General features: G+C 33.6%; 10 protein-coding genes across 10 annotated transcripts; 4 read left to right on the forward strand and 6 right to left on the reverse strand. All coding sequences in view use genetic code 12, as the record gives it.

The window, feature by feature from the left end:
- Positions 1 to 34: 34 nt before the first annotated feature.
- On the reverse strand, positions 35 to 3,355 carry PIM1 (ATP-dependent Lon protease). Its single transcript, XM_064904524.1, has one exon. It carries the CDS (start codon positions 3,255 to 3,257, stop codon positions 72 to 74), a length of 3,186 nt encoding a protein of 1,061 aa, XP_064759442.1. The 5' UTR covers positions 3,258 to 3,355; the 3' UTR covers positions 35 to 71.
- A 1-nt stretch (position 3,356) lies between these two features.
- On the reverse strand, positions 3,357 to 5,023 carry DFJ63DRAFT_259356 (uncharacterized protein). The gene has a single exon (XM_064904547.1). It carries the CDS (start codon positions 4,580 to 4,582, stop codon positions 3,455 to 3,457), a length of 1,128 nt encoding a protein of 375 aa, XP_064759443.1. The 5' UTR covers positions 4,583 to 5,023; the 3' UTR covers positions 3,357 to 3,454.
- On the forward strand, positions 4,755 to 5,384 carry DFJ63DRAFT_315940 (uncharacterized protein; the record flags this gene model as incomplete). The annotated part of the gene is made up of 1 exon (XM_064906646.1): positions 4,755 to 5,384. One exon carries the CDS (start codon positions 4,755 to 4,757, stop codon positions 5,382 to 5,384), a length of 630 nt encoding a protein of 209 aa, XP_064759444.1.
- Positions 5,385 to 5,463: 79 nt separating this feature from the next.
- DFJ63DRAFT_338023 (tRNA (cytosine-5-)-methyltransferase) lies at positions 5,464 to 7,533 on the reverse strand (the record flags this gene model as incomplete). Its single annotated transcript, XM_064908633.1, has 1 exon — positions 5,464 to 7,533. One exon carries the CDS (start codon positions 7,531 to 7,533, stop codon positions 5,464 to 5,466), a length of 2,070 nt encoding a protein of 689 aa, XP_064759445.1.
- A 443-nt stretch (positions 7,534 to 7,976) lies between these two features.
- HAP31 (Hap31p) lies at positions 7,977 to 8,933 on the reverse strand (the record flags this gene model as incomplete). Its single annotated transcript, XM_064908634.1, has 1 exon — positions 7,977 to 8,933. The coding sequence occupies one exon, from the start codon at positions 8,931 to 8,933 to the stop codon at positions 7,977 to 7,979; it is 957 nt and encodes a 318-aa protein (XP_064759446.1).
- A 37-nt stretch (positions 8,934 to 8,970) lies between these two features.
- On the forward strand, positions 8,971 to 11,371 carry DFJ63DRAFT_258176 (glycolipid translocation protein). Its single transcript, XM_064904539.1, has one exon. The coding sequence runs from the start codon at positions 9,277 to 9,279 to the stop codon at positions 11,008 to 11,010; it is 1,734 nt and encodes a 577-aa protein (XP_064759447.1). The 5' UTR covers positions 8,971 to 9,276; the 3' UTR covers positions 11,011 to 11,371.
- A 360-nt stretch (positions 11,372 to 11,731) lies between these two features.
- Positions 11,732 to 12,295, forward strand: DFJ63DRAFT_315944 (uncharacterized protein; the record flags this gene model as incomplete). The annotated part of the gene is made up of 1 exon (XM_064906647.1): positions 11,732 to 12,295. The coding sequence occupies one exon, from the start codon at positions 11,732 to 11,734 to the stop codon at positions 12,293 to 12,295; it is 564 nt and encodes a 187-aa protein (XP_064759448.1).
- Positions 12,296 to 12,497: 202 nt separating this feature from the next.
- Positions 12,498 to 12,761, reverse strand: SNP3 (Sm-like protein; the record flags this gene model as incomplete). The annotated part of the gene is made up of 1 exon (XM_064904616.1): positions 12,498 to 12,761. A coding segment is annotated over one exon (264 nt), but the record flags the coding sequence as incomplete, so codon positions are not given.
- Positions 12,762 to 12,968: 207 nt separating this feature from the next.
- Positions 12,969 to 14,540, reverse strand: DFJ63DRAFT_315945 (uncharacterized protein; the record flags this gene model as incomplete). The annotated part of the gene is made up of 1 exon (XM_064906648.1): positions 12,969 to 14,540. One exon carries the CDS (start codon positions 14,538 to 14,540, stop codon positions 12,969 to 12,971), a length of 1,572 nt encoding a protein of 523 aa, XP_064759450.1.
- Positions 14,541 to 15,030: 490 nt separating this feature from the next.
- On the forward strand, positions 15,031 to 18,162 carry DFJ63DRAFT_291370 (ribosome biosynthesis protein; the record flags this gene model as incomplete). Its single annotated transcript, XM_064905392.1, has 1 exon — positions 15,031 to 18,162. One exon carries the CDS (start codon positions 15,031 to 15,033, stop codon positions 18,160 to 18,162), a length of 3,132 nt encoding a protein of 1,043 aa, XP_064759451.1.
- Positions 18,163 to 18,294: the final 132 nt, after the last annotated feature.

An 18,294-nucleotide genomic window follows, 5' to 3' on the forward strand; every position in this document is an offset into this window, starting at 1 on the left:
TAGTCAAATAAAATATGTACAATTTATTAACGTATATAGATAATGCAAATTATGCTTCCTTAGAAGTTGGCTTATTTTTTAGAATTTTGATTCTTGTTTTTCTTTTCTTCCAACTTAACAAATTCTTCCTTCCAGACACTGTTTCCGTATTCTGGGGTGACATCTGGGAATATCTTATCAAAAACTTCTTGGTACCATTCAACTGGAATGAATGTAACTCCTTCTTTAACTTCTTCTGGAATTTCTTCCAACTCATTTTCAATGTCCTTAGGGAAAATTATGGTATTACATCCATATCTCTTAGCTCCCAAAATTTTTTCTCTTAATCCACCAACGGCCAATACTCTACCTGTAACTGTGATTTCTCCGGTCATAGCAACAGTTGGTGGTAACGATTTATTCAAAGCAAGAGATACCAATGATGAGGTGAAAGAAATACCTGCTGATGGACCATCCTTTGGAATAGCTCCATCTGGACAATGAACATGGATTTCAGCAGCTTCAAAGAATCTGTTGTCAGGGAATGACTTCACCATGTACAGTTTTGCAAATGAATATGCAATGGATGCAGATTCTTTCATCACATCTTTCAAGCTACCAGTAACGTGCATGCTGGCATGACCAGAACCAGAACTAATGGAATGAGTTAATATAGATTCTATATAAAGCGCATCACCATTACCAGATGTACTGTATGAAAGACCTGTCGCAACACCTGGTGGTGGAACATCATAAACTCTATCTCTAGTATAGATTTCTGGTCCAACATAATCCTTTAAATTAGATGGAGAAATTGTGAGAACTATGTCTTCTGGAATAACTAATTTGGAATGTTCCTCTTCTTCTGTTTCTGCTTCAACAGCAGGTTGTTCCTTGTCACCTTCAGGGGCAGTGGCAGGGGCACTAGTACTAGCTTCTTCACTTTCGACCTTAGACTCACTCGAAGGAGGAACGGTTGTTTCTGCTGCGACAGTCTCTGCAGGCTTTTCCTTTGCAGCCTCTAATTTCTCAATTTGCTCTTGTCTTTCTTCAACCTCTTCCACAATTTTCAAGGAGGCCTTACTGAAAATTCTTGAAATAAGTTTCTTGATATTTCTTAACCCACTTTCTCTGCAATACTTTTCGATTAAACGAGAAATTGTTTCCGAATCAATTACAACCTTTCCATCTTCTAAACCAGCCTTTTTGCTAGCATCTGGAATAAGATGTCTTTTGGCAATTTCAATTTTTTCATTATTAGTATAACCTGAAACATCAATAATTTCCATACGATCTCTTAAGGGCGGAGGGATATTACCTAAATAGTTGGCAGTACAAACAAATAAAACCTTAGAAAGATCGACTTTAACATCGATATAATTATCGACGAACGCATTATTTTGTTCTGGATCTAAGATCTCTAAGAATGCCGAAGCAGCACCACCAGAACGACTCAAATCAAGTTTATCTATTTCATCAATCAACATAAGCGGGTTAGAAGTTTTTGCTTGTTTCAAAGCATGGATGATTCTCCCTGGAATTGAACCAACATAGGTTCTTCTATGACCCTTCACTTCATGAACGTCTTGGATACCACCCATAGCAATTCTAACATATTTACGGTCTAAAGCTTCGGCGATAGATTTAGCAATCGATGTCTTACCTGTACCTGGTGGTCCAGCTAAACATAAAATCTTACCATCTACTTTTCCGGAAACTCTACCTTGTGAAATGAATTCAAGAATTCTCTCCTTGACATCTTTTAAACCATAATGATCTCTATCTAATATTTTTCTAGCTTCCTTGATATTAAATCTATCTTTGGAATAAATTCCCCATGGAATGGAAGTCAACCAATCTAAATATCTTTCACTAACACCAAGTTCACTAGAATGATCATTCAGGCTCTCCATCTTTGCTTTTTCGGTATTATATGCTTCTAACGCCTCTTCAGTTAACTTTAAAGTCTTCAATCTTTCATCAAATTTTGAAGTCTTTTTGTATTCAGACTCGACAATCCCAGTTCTCTTTTGAAGCTCCTTAATAAACTCCTTAATAAAAAGTCTTGTTTGATATTCGTCAGCTTTTGCGCTTAAATTATGAATTGTTGTCTCTTTCAAGGTACTAGCCTTTAGTTCAACCTTTAATAACTCAAGTGCCTTTTGAAGTCTTGTCTCAATGTTCAATGCTTCTAATAATTCTTGGATTTGTTTTGGATTACCATGAATTGTTGAACCAACGAAATCAGCAAACTTTGATGGATCATTCACTAAGAGTGTACCTTCCTTGATTTGCAATTTTTGGAGTGGATTTTTTCCTCCTAATTTACCCAAAAGAGCCTTGAGGGAATCCACTAAAGATTTAATGTCTGTTGATTCAGGATCATATGGTTCATCTTTAACTGGTCTTACAGTAGCATAGGAAACTTTGAAATTATTAAGGTGGAAAGAATTAAGTGAGTCATCTTTATTATCCTTAGATTTTCTAGTTTTTGGTGTACTAAGTTCTTCCAACTTACATCTTTCAAGAGGGAAACCAACTAAATTGAAAATTCCTGGCTTTGGTGTAGAATGTTTTAAAATGTGACAGTGTACACCTATATTATGTACAGAAGCCTTACTCTGGATCACGTCCGCATCCGGTTCATTTTGATCTTTCACATGGAATAAAACAAAGTTGGCTTCACCTCTACCTTCAATGGTATAAATAGAATTTATAACGGCACTATCTGTTAAGTTGATTGCAAATGGACGACCAGGAAGAGGAGGACGATCCTTCATAGGTATTGCTAGCAATGGCGGATATAAACCGGTATCAGGATCAAGTTTTTCTCTGGCTCCAGATATGTCATCATCATCACCTTTCCCTTTACCACCATTATTATTGCCATTTCCATTACCACCCGGTGGTACACCAATTTGAGCTCCAGAACTTCCTGTAGCAATTGGTACTGAATTATTCTCTTCAGTTATAGTTGAACTTTCATTTTTGTCATCGTCCGGTACAATTTCCGAATCGGAATCTTTCTTTTCTTCTGATTCCTTTTCCTCGTTTATTATACTGTCTTCCTCTGAAGTTTCGGTTGTTTCTTTTGAATCCCCGGACTTTTCAGATAAAATTAATCTTTCAAACTGATTAAAGCTGTTGATCGGTAATGGACTAAACTTCGTTATAAATCTTTCTGACTCAATCGATCTAGATGCAAACCGAAGACTCAATCTCGATGATCTGACACTGAATTTGACAAGTGCGCTAACTTGACCTCTATTCACTATCATGATCTACTCAAAAAGAGACTATGAAGTATATTTCTATTGAATCCACTTTAACCTAGTGGCAAAATAATTACTAAAAAAGTTGCAGTATTGGTTTTTGAGTCGATTACAATTTTATTTCGAATATTATATGCAGGTCACAATATAGTCACGTGATTTGAATTTATATTTGATTTTTAAAATTGTCTAATTATACAGTTTTAATCTATCTTAAAAATGTTCTTCTTTTGCTTTTTATGGCCCATTTCTTCTTCAGGTAACTGCTCAGCTGGTCTTTTCTTGTTGCCAAACTTTACCGGACTATCATCGTTTAAAAAGTTCTCATCATCGTAGAAATTAAGTGAATTCACATTTTCATCCTCTAATCCTAAACTATGGGATCTTTTCTCTATAGGAATCAGCTGTTTAGTTCTTTCTGACTTCCATAATTGAAGCTTCTTTCTCTTCTTCTTTTTAGATTCGTCTCCTGAAAATGTTGATTGGTTACTAGCTCCAGAAGAATTGGCACTCGTAAAAGTATCGTCTGCTACAAGCCTGATTTGACTGTCCTGTGAATCTTGTGATTGTGTGATATCTGTTTTACTGGTTTCCGAAACTTGCAGCTTGTTTATTGATGCCTTTGAAGGAGTTGCATTGGGTGAGTCGGGGTCCGATGGAGATGGTGATGGTGATGAAATATCAAAGTCTTTTACAAAAGCCTTTGCCGAAGGTGCACTATCATTCAGTTGTGGGTTAGATGCTGTCGACAAAACTATTCTTGAACCGTTGCTTGAGTCAGAGTTTTGGAGTATACTTGGTGTAACTTTTTCTCGAGTATGTATCCGTGTTAAAGGACTCTTCATTAGATGCATGACATTTGATGTAATATATTTCCTTTTTGGTGGTCTCTTCTTAGAGATTGGAGTCAAAATCTTACCATCAGAGATTGTTGATCTATTAATTGAGTTGAATGTGGGTAATAAATAATTCTCTGACCTACCTATTGAACGATCAGTGTTACTAATGACATCACGTTTAGCAGTATCCTTTGCTTGTTTCTCTAATTTCTTCTTTAAACTTAAATTTTCCAATACTAATAACGATAATCTGGCTTCCATTCCAATCAATTTAGTCGAATGGTCCTGTTTTAATTTATTCATCGTAAGTTCATAATCATCAACCTTTCCTTTCAAACTATCAGTATCAACATTTTTATGTTTATCAGCTTTTAAAACAATCTGCAAAACCGCCAACTTGATAAGACTCTTTCTTTCTTGGTCTTCCACTAGTATCCTTTCTAATTCTTCCCTTCCCTCATAATGTTCTGCGATTAAGTTGAAATCAACCATCTCTTTGTCATATAGTTTGATTAGATGACTTGTAATTAACTGGAAAGCATAATTTTTAATATTTGTAAATAAACAATCGCGTTTACAAAAACAAAAAAAAAGTATCAAATATCTGGTTCATTTTTTTTCCAAGCCATCTCAGATCACATTCCATATATCAATTATAAAAGACATGGTTACGAAAGGGAACGATGTAAGACGACTGTCGACTTATAGTAAGAATGTCTATCTGTACTCAAGTGGTGAAATCCATACTCAAAGATTATTTAATAAAAGAGCTATTTCAAACTCTCCGTTTCACTCTATAAATGATACTGGTAATGGATTGGAAATACTGCTTGATAAAGATGCAACTGACTTTGAAGATGTTATATTAAGATCAGGAACAACTATCCCACCAGATGAAATATTGGGTTCAGCTAATCCAGGAAGGATAAAAATTCCTATAAAGCATAGAAACGAATTTCCCAAAGATAAACAACTACCATCATCAGATTTGTTACAGATTCTTCATTATTTTACAAGTAAAAAGTTGACTAAATCAGATCTGCCATCTATGAGTATACGAAAGATGGATGAAACTTCATTGCTAGCACTCGGTATAATGATTGAGCTGTGGATTGATGATATGGTAGATGAAGACACAGCGAAGATGTTTCTACAATTCAATAAGGACGCAAAAACGAATAGTCTGCTTCAAAGCTTTTTATCATCAATGTCTTCGCCCAACAGATCCGACGGAAGCAGTATTGAAAGCGCTACTGACGATGAGGAAGAGCTGTCAGAAGATACTTCTGATTAATTACACATGTGCTACATAAACTTATGATATTACGAATTTTTATATTATTTACAACTTCTTTCTACAATACACAAAATTTTCATGCTTCAGGACTTTCAGTAGCAGAAACTTGAACACTAGAATCAGGTTCAACAGATTCTCTAGCTTTCTTTTCAGCTTCAACCTTCTTTTGGTAGACAGCTTCTTTCCCTTGATCCTTAGATGAGGTTTCAATATCAAATACTCTATAAAGTAACTCGTGAGTATCTTTCTTATTGACCATTAAATTTACATTAGATTTTCCTTTCCATAATGGTAAGAATAAATCTTCTAAATTATCCCTTTTCACAGTTAAAAAGATACAACCTTCTTCCATGGTATCTAATCTTTGTGAAAATTCTGGATCAATTCCAGATGCTCTGATTTCATTAACCTTTGGAAATGCTTCTTGGAATAAAACTTCTAAAAGCTTCATGTTACAAGTTAATTGTCTTTTCTCACCTAAGAATGTTCTGATGGTATGTAATGATTCATTTTGAACTCTCCATGGACAATTTCCAGCATCATTACGTTGAGCAACAAATAATTTGATACCTGATTGAATAACTTTAAGTTTTTGTTCCTCTATAGTTAAGATTTCCTTTATTATTGGAGCAACATAATAGATAGTCCTCAATGGTTCACCAGTGGCATTTCTAACTAAAGTAGAATCTTTAGGGAATGAATCCTTAAAATCATAAAATGGCCAACATTTTTCAAGCTCTGGGTGTTCAGGGTTTAAGAAGATGAAAGGTTCTTCATTTGCATCTCTTGGTAATTTTTCTTTTCTTTGAGGTCTGTGCTTAACATCGGTGGAGACATTATCAGTCTTTACCTTTTTTACAACACTTTCTTCAGCGGCATCATCGAGTGATCTCTTACCTGATTCTGGATCTAACTTTTCAAAAACGGTAATAAAGAAACCACCAGTATTTTGTAAATGAGGATAGACTCTAATACAACGGTTTAAATTGAATTTGGCAGCTTCTTCTTCTGATGGAGGGAAAACAGTCTCTGGAACATCTTCTGCTCCTCTTTCTCTGACTTCCATATCTTTTCCAAACACTTGCCACTCATTAATACCTTGGCGTCTAATTAAACCTTTTAATTCTTGATCACAATCAACTAATTTAATTTGGTCTCCCCATTTTCTTAAAGCTGCTGAAACAACAGCTTCATTTTCTACTGGTGACATAGAACAAGTTGAATATACTAATCTTCCACCTTTCTTTAATAATTGTAAACCTCTATTCAAGATGTTAATTTGTAATGGATGTAATCCTAAACCATTACCAACGGTGAAATCTTTCCATACATTAACATTTTTTCTCATAGTACCATCACCTGAACATGGCACATCACATAAGATTCTATCATATTTTAAGAATTCAGTAGCATTATTCAACTTAATTCTTGGGAAAAGGGTTGCATCATGATTGACAACCATGAAGTTTGGAGAATTTAATCTTTTGACTTGATGGACTAACATATGAGATCTTTTATAATCTGAATCATTGGCAATGACAAACCCAGTGGCTAATTTCTTATCGTCATCAGCATGTAAAGCTTCCACTAATTGGGCAGTTTTAGAACCTGGAGCTGCACACATATCTAAGACAGCATGATGTGGTTTCACATCCATTAATAATGGTGGAATCATCGATACAGCTTCTTGTCTTGAAATATTACCTACTTCAGTTTCAATGACTAAGAAACGTTGAGTTTTGGCAAACTCTTTTTGTTTTCTAATTACGCCTTTAGAAACATGTAATTGCCATCCAAGATCATCAGGATAATATGCTAAAGTATTTGGAGTTAATTTGATGCCTTCAAATTCTGTATCCCTTAATTTTGAGACATGATCGTTGATGAATTTTTCTTTGATTTCATTGGCATGGGCTCTGGAACCTGTAATTCTGAAAGTCAAAGGAAGACTGTCTTGACATGCACTTTTGAAACTATCCCATTCATCTTCTGGAATAATATTCATAGCCTTATAATACTTTTCCCATTTTTCACTTTCTCTAACTGCTTCGGTCCAGCTACTACCTCTATCGTCACCACTAGCTTCTGGTCTCTTACCAAAGTTTTTCTTATCACTTCTACCTCTTCTGAAATTTCTCTTTCCCATGTTGGCTATTACTTTAGAGATATATCGGCTACTAAGCATGTATATTTAAAAATATAATTTTCTGAGATGTGATAAAAAAATTTCGCAGTTTATAGATTGTTAGAAATTTTGGTAGTGTAAAGATAAAATTTCGATAGACCATACCACAATCACTATCAACTACTATGTCTTGCAATGAATGTAATAATATCTACAATGTATTTCTTCAAATTGATAGGAAATCATAATTATTTGTACATTTTTGTTTTATTTTTATTCGTTTACTAAAAGGCAATCTCTTTGATTTTAAATTTACAGGAAGACATATAAAAAGAATTGAAGAATTTGTTTTACTTTATTTTAATTGAATTACAGATTGTGACATTTTCCATTACCTCTAGAAGAATCACGATTCATTTTAATAGAATCATTTTAACCCAAGAATCCCAATTTACCCCAAAATTTCAGAAATAACTATCTGATCCTCCGTTCGCTATTCCCGCCGCAATAGTATCAATGTCTGGTTCATCATGTGTAAGCTGTTTCGTCAATTCATCGATATTAGGATGACCTTTAGAACCGGTATGGAGGTGTAAATCATCATTGGGCTCATCAGTAATAAAATCATCATATCTGTAGTCTTCGATATCTTCTTTTGAACCAGGTATATTATTTGATTCATTCCCATTGTGGTGTAAGTCTTCAGATTCTTGTTTAACCTTTACATCTGTTCCTTCAAATTGGGAAAATAATGCTGGCAGATCTCCGTTTGCTGTGGCTTCAGTTGTTTCAGCTTCGATATTACTTTGTTCTTCTGGTGCAACAACGCCATGGATAATGTGTTCTTCATTAATAAATCCATCTTGGGATTCAGGATCTAATTGTTCTTCCATATATTGTGATTCTTCGCCAATTTCCTCGGGATGTTCTCCTGTCAAAGGAGTATCTGTATTAGAAGCAGCATTCAGGTATGAGTTACTGTCTATTATTTCATTCAGCTTTAAGGATTCTTCTGGTGAATCTCCTGAAGCAGCAGCTGCAGCTGCTGCTTGTTTGGCTTGTCTCTTTGAAGCTCTTGTTTCTCCACGTTCTTGTCTAATAGCTTGTTGTTCTCTATATTTTGCTAAATATATCTTTAAAACTTCAGCATAGTTTTCAAACCCTAAATCATGCATGGAGTATAATATATCTTCACCATTTATAGTTTTACGTTTTTCTCTTAAGCATTTATCACTAGCTTCACTAGTTATAAACGATATAAATTCAGATACACATTCTTGCATACATTCTTTAGCATCCTTAGAAACCTTGGCTGTGGTTGGTAAAGTATTTTTCATTAGTCTAGCAACATTGGCTATTGGTAACCACCGATCTTGTTCGCGTAACTCCACATCTTGAGTATTAATACTATTGGGATCCATTTTTCAATTAATTCAAACAAAATCTCAAATTATATCTTTGCAGCATGTATATATTAAAAGAAAGGTACAAGCTGGATTGGTGATGTGAAACACAACAGTAAAACAACACTATATTGATTTAAAATGTAATTTTCAGTACTATGAAGTAATATTACAAAAGACTGGTTCGTCAATGGTTATTTTTTTTGGAGTTCATTTTTTAAAAATGGTTGAATTTTCGCTTTGGGAGTAACACTATTTTTTACATGTTGTGTTAAGCATTATAACAATTTACATGTTAATTTTTTTTTTTGATTCGTGTGGAGATTATTTATTGGATTGAATCAATAGATTTTGGTGGTGAATGTCTGATCACACTAGTTTACAGACCTCTGATGATAAGGCTGGTTCTGATGATAAAGAAAATGTGTCCATTGGAGGCTCAGTCGGTGGTGCCTCGTTATTAATGGCAGTTCAAATCATTACGAAATTATTTACTTTTGCATTAAATCAATATCTTATACAGTTCATTTCTCCTAACGTATTTGGAATATCAGCATATTTGGAATTCTTGATTTCTTCAATTTTATTTTTCAGTCGAGAAGGTATTAGAATAGCGATTCAAAAATTGAGTTTGACAGATCCTGTTACAGATGAAAATAAGGATGAGGTAGATCATCTTTCAAAGGTTGGTTTGAACCAAAGTATTATAAACAAAGGGTTCTTGCCCTTGATTGTTGGTATTCCAATCACTATACTCATAGGAATATGGCAATACAACTCACACAGCTTCGAGACTGGTTTGCAACAATTAAATTATCATCATTATACCATATTAATTACAGTTATTCTGATTTTTGTTGAATTGGCCATTGAACCAATCTATGTATTAAACCAATTCTTGTTGAATATTAAGAGAAGATCACAAATCGAAGGTTTGGCTGTTTTCTTTAGATGTGTTATTATTGTTGGTATTATTTTGGTGATCAATAAGTTTGAATTACTAGAAGATGATTTTACTGGCGTTGCAGTCCTTGCATTTGCTTTAGGTCAATTGGCATATTCTTTAGTTTTAGCCGTTGGTTACTTATCAGTCTTTATTTGGGAAAACAAAAGAGGTGATAATGAGAAATTACAATTAAAGATTCAACGTATTTTCTATAAATCTGAAAAGTCACTTTACTTTCATCCAAAAGCTTTGAAGACTTGGAAAAATTTATTTTTACAAATGATATTTAAGCAAATGTTAACTGAAGGTGATAAAATGCTAGTTAATTATTTCTTTTCAGTCAAGCAACAGGGTATTTATTCCGTTATGTCAAATTATGGTTCTATTTTAGCTAGATTGGTGTTTCAACCAATTGAAGAAACGGTTAGATTGCTGTTCAGTAAAAGTCTTTCTGCTTTAGATTGTAACATTAATGAAGTTAAGCAATCATATAAGTCATTAAAGTTGATCTCATTGCTTTATTTTAATCTTTCAATATTAATACTATTGGCAGGAACCACGAATGCTTCTTATTTGCTAACCATAATATTGGGCCGTGGAGGATCTTCGAAGTGGGTAGGGAGTGAGATATTCAGCTTGTTTCCTACATATATATCGTATCTTCCACTTTTAGCATTCAATGGTATATTTGAAGCTCTCTTCAGTAGCTTGGCTACAGATAAGGATATTAGACAATCTTCTGTGTTTATGACATCATTGACTATTTCGAGTTTACTCTTACTGGTGGTACTTATAGAATATTTTCATTTGGGACTTACAGGTTTAATTGTTTCAAATGCTTTCAATATGGCACTGAGAATTACTTACTGTGCATCCAAAATAACAGCCTTTTATTCTTCATTCGGGATTCAAGTGTCTATTTGGAAAATTATTAATTATTTGAAAAGTAGTATTCTTGTCGCTGCTATATTTGCATTTGTTCAATATAAATTTGTGCTTAAAGGAGAAGGTTTATCCACAAAGAGTCACTTGCAATTTTTTGAAAGTTGTTTAGTGGCGTTATTATGCTTGATACTGTTGCTTTTGTTGGAACTTAAGTCTATCAAGGAAACAATTGGAGCCAGAAGATCAAAAGTTAAGTCTTTGTGAAATATATAGAACGTAATTAGGAATTAAAAAAACAATAAAAGTTTCAGGTATTTTGTTTAAAAATGTATCTACAATTTAGTTTATCTTTAGTGAAGACGTTCAGTAAAAAAAAATTGAGTTGTCACAACAAATACTAACAAGAATCCTTACCATAGCCAAAGACATGCCATCCACTTCGCCTCCACCACGGGTAACATGCTGTGCTGAATTTCTTCCCTCCAGCGATATTGTTACTCATTACCCAGTACCGTTCAGTTGATTACTCAAACTGTATTGAACTATACCGCAGGGATCGAACTGGACATCTCAATGTAATAAGATTTCTGAAGTACACGGTCATCGCGCTTCTGCCAACGGCCATCACAGCCAATTTCTAAAATTTTTCAGTAATCGATAAGTTCTTCGTATCACGATCTTTTTATCACGTGTTCGTTTTTTAAATGGGTAATTACTATCTAAATAATTAAGAAATGTAACCTTTTGTACCTTTATATATGTATATAATAACGGGAAGTAGTATATACATTCAGCTTGAACAAATTTGCATATTTTCTTGTTCAAAAATTCGAAGGATTAATTTTGGTGGATTTGAGCTGTTAAATTGAACCGTAAAAAAGAGAAGAATGAAGGATGAGACTCTTAATCCACAGACTACTTCTAAGGTTTAACTATAGTCTGAATCTTTATGATAATATAGCATTGGAATTCAAATTCAACGACAATGTCAATTGTTGATTTGCTGAAAACTGTGGAAAATTTGGCAAAGGTTGTAAATCAAAAGAATAAAGAGCTCGAAGAACTTAAGAAGGAATATGATGAAAAGTTACAAATAATAAACTCCTATATACTGAAAATTCAAAGTATAGCTCCTTCTACTGAGTCTAAAACTCTTCTCGAGGTAGAAAGTTCAAGCTTAGACATTTCCGAATTCCTGCTGGTTATTTCAAGTACAATTAATTGTAATAAATGTGATGCTATGATTTGGGATAATCAGAAAGAGACAGATTTTGTATTAATTCCAAGACATAAACTTCAATATTTACTAGCATCTACAAAAGATGTGCTGCCAGAATCTACCTTACTGGATGTCACCGAACAAGTGAAAGCATTTAGCATTCGTAAGACTCCTGTGCTGGAAAATTCTACAATTCACAACACTCCACATAGCTCCTACAGTAATAAATCAAAAAGACTCTGTTCATTCTGTAAAAAGCCAGGACATTCTAGAGCTAAATGTAACCTACGTTTAAGTATGCCGATTAACGAACTGCAATCATTGGAATAGATTTTTCTGTTAGTGGATAAAGATCTGTGTTGGAAGTTTCTATTTAGAATTTGTATAGTAACAATGTAAACTTAAAATAATTCGTATATTACACTAATTTATTATTTAAATAACCTATTTAGCCGATTGGACTAAAGCTTCTATAAGTTAAAATGTTAGTAAAGGCTTTGTAAAATATTGTGGGAAAAAGAATAAACTTACCTCTTCTGGAAGCATCTTGTAATAATGTACAATCCACAGATGAAGAACTCAAGTGAACATAACGAACAGTCGAACCTCTTATGAATAAGGTCTTTACTGACTTTAGATGTGGGTATTTGCTTTCGTTGACTGTTGAAATATTATCTATTTTCAAATTTAAATATTGGTCGACTGATTTTAAAGTTCCTCTGATTTCAATATCATTCTTTAATTCAACTGTGACTTCTTGATCAACAAGAGTTTTGAAGAAACTGAAAAATAGCATCTTCTATGTATTATATGATGGATATGCTAATATGATTATGATTTGTTCTATATGATTAAACATTTTAGAAGAAAATTTAGCACCAGTTCAAATTCAAGTTGAAGAAAAAAAAAATGTTAACTTTTGCTTATATAATCAGTTATCTATACACTATATAATTAATGTATACCTCTAAAATCCATTTTGAATAACAATTGCTCCAGAACATCAGTATGTATAAGATCTTGATAGCATTTTTGGGTTGACACAGATGTCTGATGACATTGTTTTACTCAAATTTAAACTTTTTGTAGATGCTGATACTGGACTAGATGCTAATCTTAAATCAATTTTAGAAACTGGTTTGATTGGGCTTGAGAAAAACTTTGGTATAAGCGTTGGTCTGTATGAATGAAGGCCTGTTCTTAGTTTTCTCTTTTCGACGACAATCCCATGCTTTTCTAACTCATTTAATTTATAATTAGTTGGTAGGTTAAAATTTGCATAGACGGGGAAGTCTAATACAGCTGTTTTCTCTAACACAGGTTCTGCTTTCTCATTAGATTTAAAATACTCATTTATTGAATCTAAGCTTCCTCTGCTTGGTAATCCTTTAATTGGTTGGGTATCATTATCTTTTGAAATTGATAAATTTTCTTGTTTGGATATTTCACAGCTTTTCGCAACAACATTGAAATTTTTCATTTTAGCAAAGTACTTATTTTCAATATTTTTGCCACCTCTAATATTACTGTATAATGGCTTCACAACTTTATATTCCTGAATAAACTTGGTGTTCTTCTCATTGAGGACATTCAATCCAAATACCACCTTCAAATTTGATGACGTTTCCACGATAAGAGTAGAATCCGTTCTTGTGAATGTAGAGCTGCTCTCTTTTGCCTTTTTAACTGGTGCAACTTCCTTATCTGAACGTGGTTTAATAGGTATTTTCAAATTACACTTCGCTTCTTTAGCAGGAGTTTCGGAATTAACTTTTGAATTAGGCAACTGGACATTTTGTTTCAATCCTTTATAATTGGATGGAGACCTACCTCGTATTATTAGTGATGGCGTGTGAGAATATGCCACTAATAGCTTCTCGCCGGTTTCAGTTACTCCCATTAATTCAACTCGAAGCCTGAAATGTTTGCTAGTTGTAACTGTCTTTTTACAATCCAATGAAGAGGCAAATTGTACTCTCTCATATTTGCAAACCTTTGTAATTTGATTGTTTGGATAACTTCTTAATATAGAATCTTTCGATAATTTCCCATAATTTGAAATTTCACCTTTAAACATTTGATTGAAAAGAGCGATCTTCTTGTCATTTCTAATATTGGCTACCAGTTTAATAATTTCATGTCCTGGAAGTTCACTTGTAATAACCGGAAGCTCTGGTGGTGGATATTGTGGACCACGATCTCTTTTAGCTGTATGCTGGACCAACGGCAGTTCTAAGTCGTCTTCACAACACAAGGAAACCAATCTCATAGTAAAATAAGTGATATTTATAGTACTGTCACCATCCACAATTTTGAATCTTTCCTTTAGAAATAAGGATTCATCTTGATTTTTAAATTGAAATGATGCTACCAACGTGAAGTAGTTTCTCTTATACCCTATCCAAAGATCATTTATTTTATCAAAACCCCTATCAACACGAGCTGTAACAATGGGGATTATTACTTTGTTATTCAGCTTCAAGATGATGGATCGAATTATATGTGTGTTACTGAATGGAGGTCCTACCTTATACTGCTCTCCCGATCTTGGTGCTGTCTTTTTCTTGGTGAACATGGTTGGATAATTTGGTTTATTGAGATTATCTGACTTATGTATTAGGATTTCAACTATCTTATTAACAAATGAATACTTCTGAATTAGAAATCTTTAAGTAGGAGATAATTCTATTTGTGGTAAACAATTTGTAAATATTAAAATGTGTTTTCGAAAATAAGCGCTGGAAATAATCCGTGATCGCGAATTTTGCAATCACATACAAACGAGATAGAATCATCATTTTTGATAAATAATTCCTGAGTAAAGCACTTGAAAAGAGTTAAGTGAGACTAACCATCTTCAGAAACACTCTTCAACCAACTCCTGGAGATTCTGGTACTTTGGAATCAGGTTGTAAACAAACTATTAGGCTACCATATTTTGCAATATTTCTTTGGTAACCGCACGAATCTGCTAGATCAAATAGTTCAAAAAAAATTATTTGAGCGATGCCTTGGATAAATTTATTGAACTATTACTAGACCAACCATACAAAGAACTATCATCAATGGGTAAAAAAGCAATCGATGCCCGTATACCGGCTCTTATAAGGAATGGTGTTCAACTGAAGGAAAGAAGTTTTTTCTTTATTGTGGGTGATAGAGCTCGTAATCAGTTACCAAACTTGCATTATTTAATGATGTCTGCCGACTTAAAGATGAATAAATCAGTGTTGTGGGCTTATAAAAAGAAATTGTTAGGATTCACTTCTCATAGACAAAAGAGAGAAGCCAAGATCAAGAAAGATGTTAAAAGAGGTATAAGAGAAATCAACGAACAAGATCCATTTGAAGCTTTTATATCGAATCAAAATATTAGATATGTCTATTATAAAGAAACTGAAAAAATCTTAGGTAATACCTATGGTATGTGTATCTTACAAGATTTTGAAGGTCTTACTCCTAATTTATTGGCCAGAACTATTGAAACAGTAGAAGGTGGAGGTTTAGTGGTTATATTATTGAAATCCATGACATCTTTAAAACAATTATATACTATGACTATGGATATTCATTCAAGATATAGAACCGAAGCACATGACGATGTTGTTGCCAGATTCAATGAAAGATTCTTATTATCATTAGGATCTTGTGAAAATTGTTTAGTTGTTGATGATGAGTTAAATGTTTTACCTATTTCAGGTGGTAAGCACGTCAAGGCATTACCCCCACAAGATGACGACGAACTCACTCCTAAAGCACAAGAATTAAAGGATTTGAAGGAAAATCTTGCTGATGTTCAGCCTGCAGGTTCTTTGGTTGCTTTAACCAAGACAGTCAATCAAGCACAAGCAGTGTTAACTTTTGTAGATGTTATTTCAGAAAAAAGTTTAAGAAACACAGTAACTTTGACTGCTGGTAGAGGTAGAGGTAAATCAGCTGCTCTTGGTATTGCTATTGCTGCTGCAGTTTCTCATGGATATTCCAACATCTTTGTTACTTCTCCATCTCCAGAAAATTTAAAAACCTTGTTTGAATTTATCTTCAAAGGTTTTGATGCATTAGGTTATTCTGAGCATTTAGATTATGATATCATCCAATCTACCAACCCATCATTCAATAAAGCCATTGTAAGGGTTGATGTGAAAAGAGAACATAGACAAACCATTCAATATATCTCCCCTAATGACAATCAAGTTTTAGGTCAAGCTGAATTACTTATTATTGATGAAGCTGCCGCTATTCCACTTCCAGTAGTCAAAAAATTAATGGGTCCATATTTGATTTTTATGGCTTCAACCATCAATGGTTATGAAGGTACTGGTAGATCATTATCATTGAAATTAATCCAACAATTACGTAATCAATCAAATGCCGATTCTGATAACAATGATACTGTTGTTGTCTCAAGAGGTAAGAATTCAAATTATGAACCTGAAGTACGTGGTAGAAAATTACGTGAAGTTGTTTTAGATGAACCAATCAGATATGCTCCAGGTGATCCTGTTGAAAAATGGTTAAACAAATTGTTATGTTTAGACGTTTCATTGTCTAAGAATGCCAAATTTGCAACTAAAGGAACTCCACATCCTTCACAATGTAATCTTTTCTATGTTAACAGAGATACTTTGTTTTCTTATCATCCAGTTTCAGAAGCATTCTTACAAAAAATGATGGCTCTTTATGTTGCATCACATTATAAGAATTCTCCTAATGATTTACAATTAATGAGTGATGCTCCAGCACATCAATTATACGTTCTTTTACCACCTATTGAAGATGGGGACAATAGAATCCCTGATCCATTGTGTGTGGTTCAACTTGCATTAGAAGGGGAAATTTCCAAGGAAAGTGTTCGTAAATCATTATCTCGTGGTCAAAGAGCAGGTGGTGATTTAATCCCATGGTTAGTTTCTCAACAATTCCAGGATGATGAATTTGCGTCATTATCAGGAGCAAGAGTTGTTAGAATTGCTACTAATCCAGAGTATTCTGGTATGGGTTATGGTTCAAGAGCTCTTGAATTTTTACAAGATTACTTTGAAGGGAAATTCACTGATATTAGTGAATCTAATGTTTTAGATGATCACACTATTACTAGAGTTTCTGACAAAGAGTTAGCCAACGCCTCATTAAAAGACGAAATTAAACTTAGAGATGCTAAGACATTACCACCTTTATTATTAAAATTATCTGAAAGACCGCCTTACTTCTTACATTATTTGGGTGTTTCATATGGTTTAACCCCACAATTACACAAGTTCTGGAAAAGATCCGGATTCGTGCCTGTTTATTTAAGACAAACTGCTAATGAACTTACAGGTGAACATACCTCAGTCATGATTAAAACCTTGGAAGGAAGAGAAAGTGGATGGTTGAAAGAATTTTCTAAAGATTTTCATAAAAGATTTTTAGAATTATTATCTTACGAATTTAAGAAATTCTCTGCTGTTCAATCTTTAAATATCATTGAAGCAACTGGTTTCGAAGAAACTAGCAAGAAACTTGATCGTACTTATGTTGATGATTATCTTACTCCATTTGATTTGAAACGTTTGGACTCTTATGCTAACAATTTGTTAGACTATCATGTGATTGTTGATATGTTACCATTCATTTCACGTATCTATTTTTCCAAGAGGGTAGGAAGTGAAGTCAATTTATCATCTGTCCAAGCTGCTATTTTATTAGCCGTTGGTTTACAACATAAAGACATGGATCAAATTTCAAGTGAATTAAATTTACCCTCCAATCAATCTATGGCTATGTTTGCTAAAATTATTCGTAAATTTGCTGTTTATTTCAGAAGTGTTTTGAGTAGAGCTATTGAAGAACAAATGCCTGCTTTAGAAGATGAAGCTGTTAAGGAAATGGATGGAAACTCTGAACATGTTGATTATGATGCCATTGAAAAAGAATTAGAGGATGATTTGCAAGAAGCTGGTAATGAGGCTATAAAGGAATTAAGAATGAAACAAAAAGAGTTGATTAATGCCATAAATTTGGATAAATATTCCATAGCTGATGATGGTGATTGGAATGCCGCTGAAGATTCCTTAAAAGCTGCTGCCAAAGGAAAAGGTGTGGTTAGTGTTAAAAGTGCTAAAAAGAGAAAATCTACAAGTAATGCTACTGAAATCTATGAAAGTGAAATGAAGAGCGTTTCTAAAAAGCCAAAAAAGAGTCAAAAGCAAAAATAAAATGATATAATTAAATAGAATATCTCATTGTATATAACTGTATATTACTATATTAAAGCCAATATATTAAAAGTATCAAGGTAACCGGACCTTATTGAATGCAACACGTAAAAGTTCTAAAGTTCTAAAATA

This window comes from Scheffersomyces coipomensis (assembly GCF_036884675.1).
Source record: "Scheffersomyces coipomensis strain NRRL Y-17651 chromosome Unknown DFJ63scaffold_9, whole genome shotgun sequence".
Taxonomy (NCBI): domain Eukaryota; kingdom Fungi; phylum Ascomycota; class Pichiomycetes; order Serinales; family Debaryomycetaceae; genus Scheffersomyces; species Scheffersomyces coipomensis.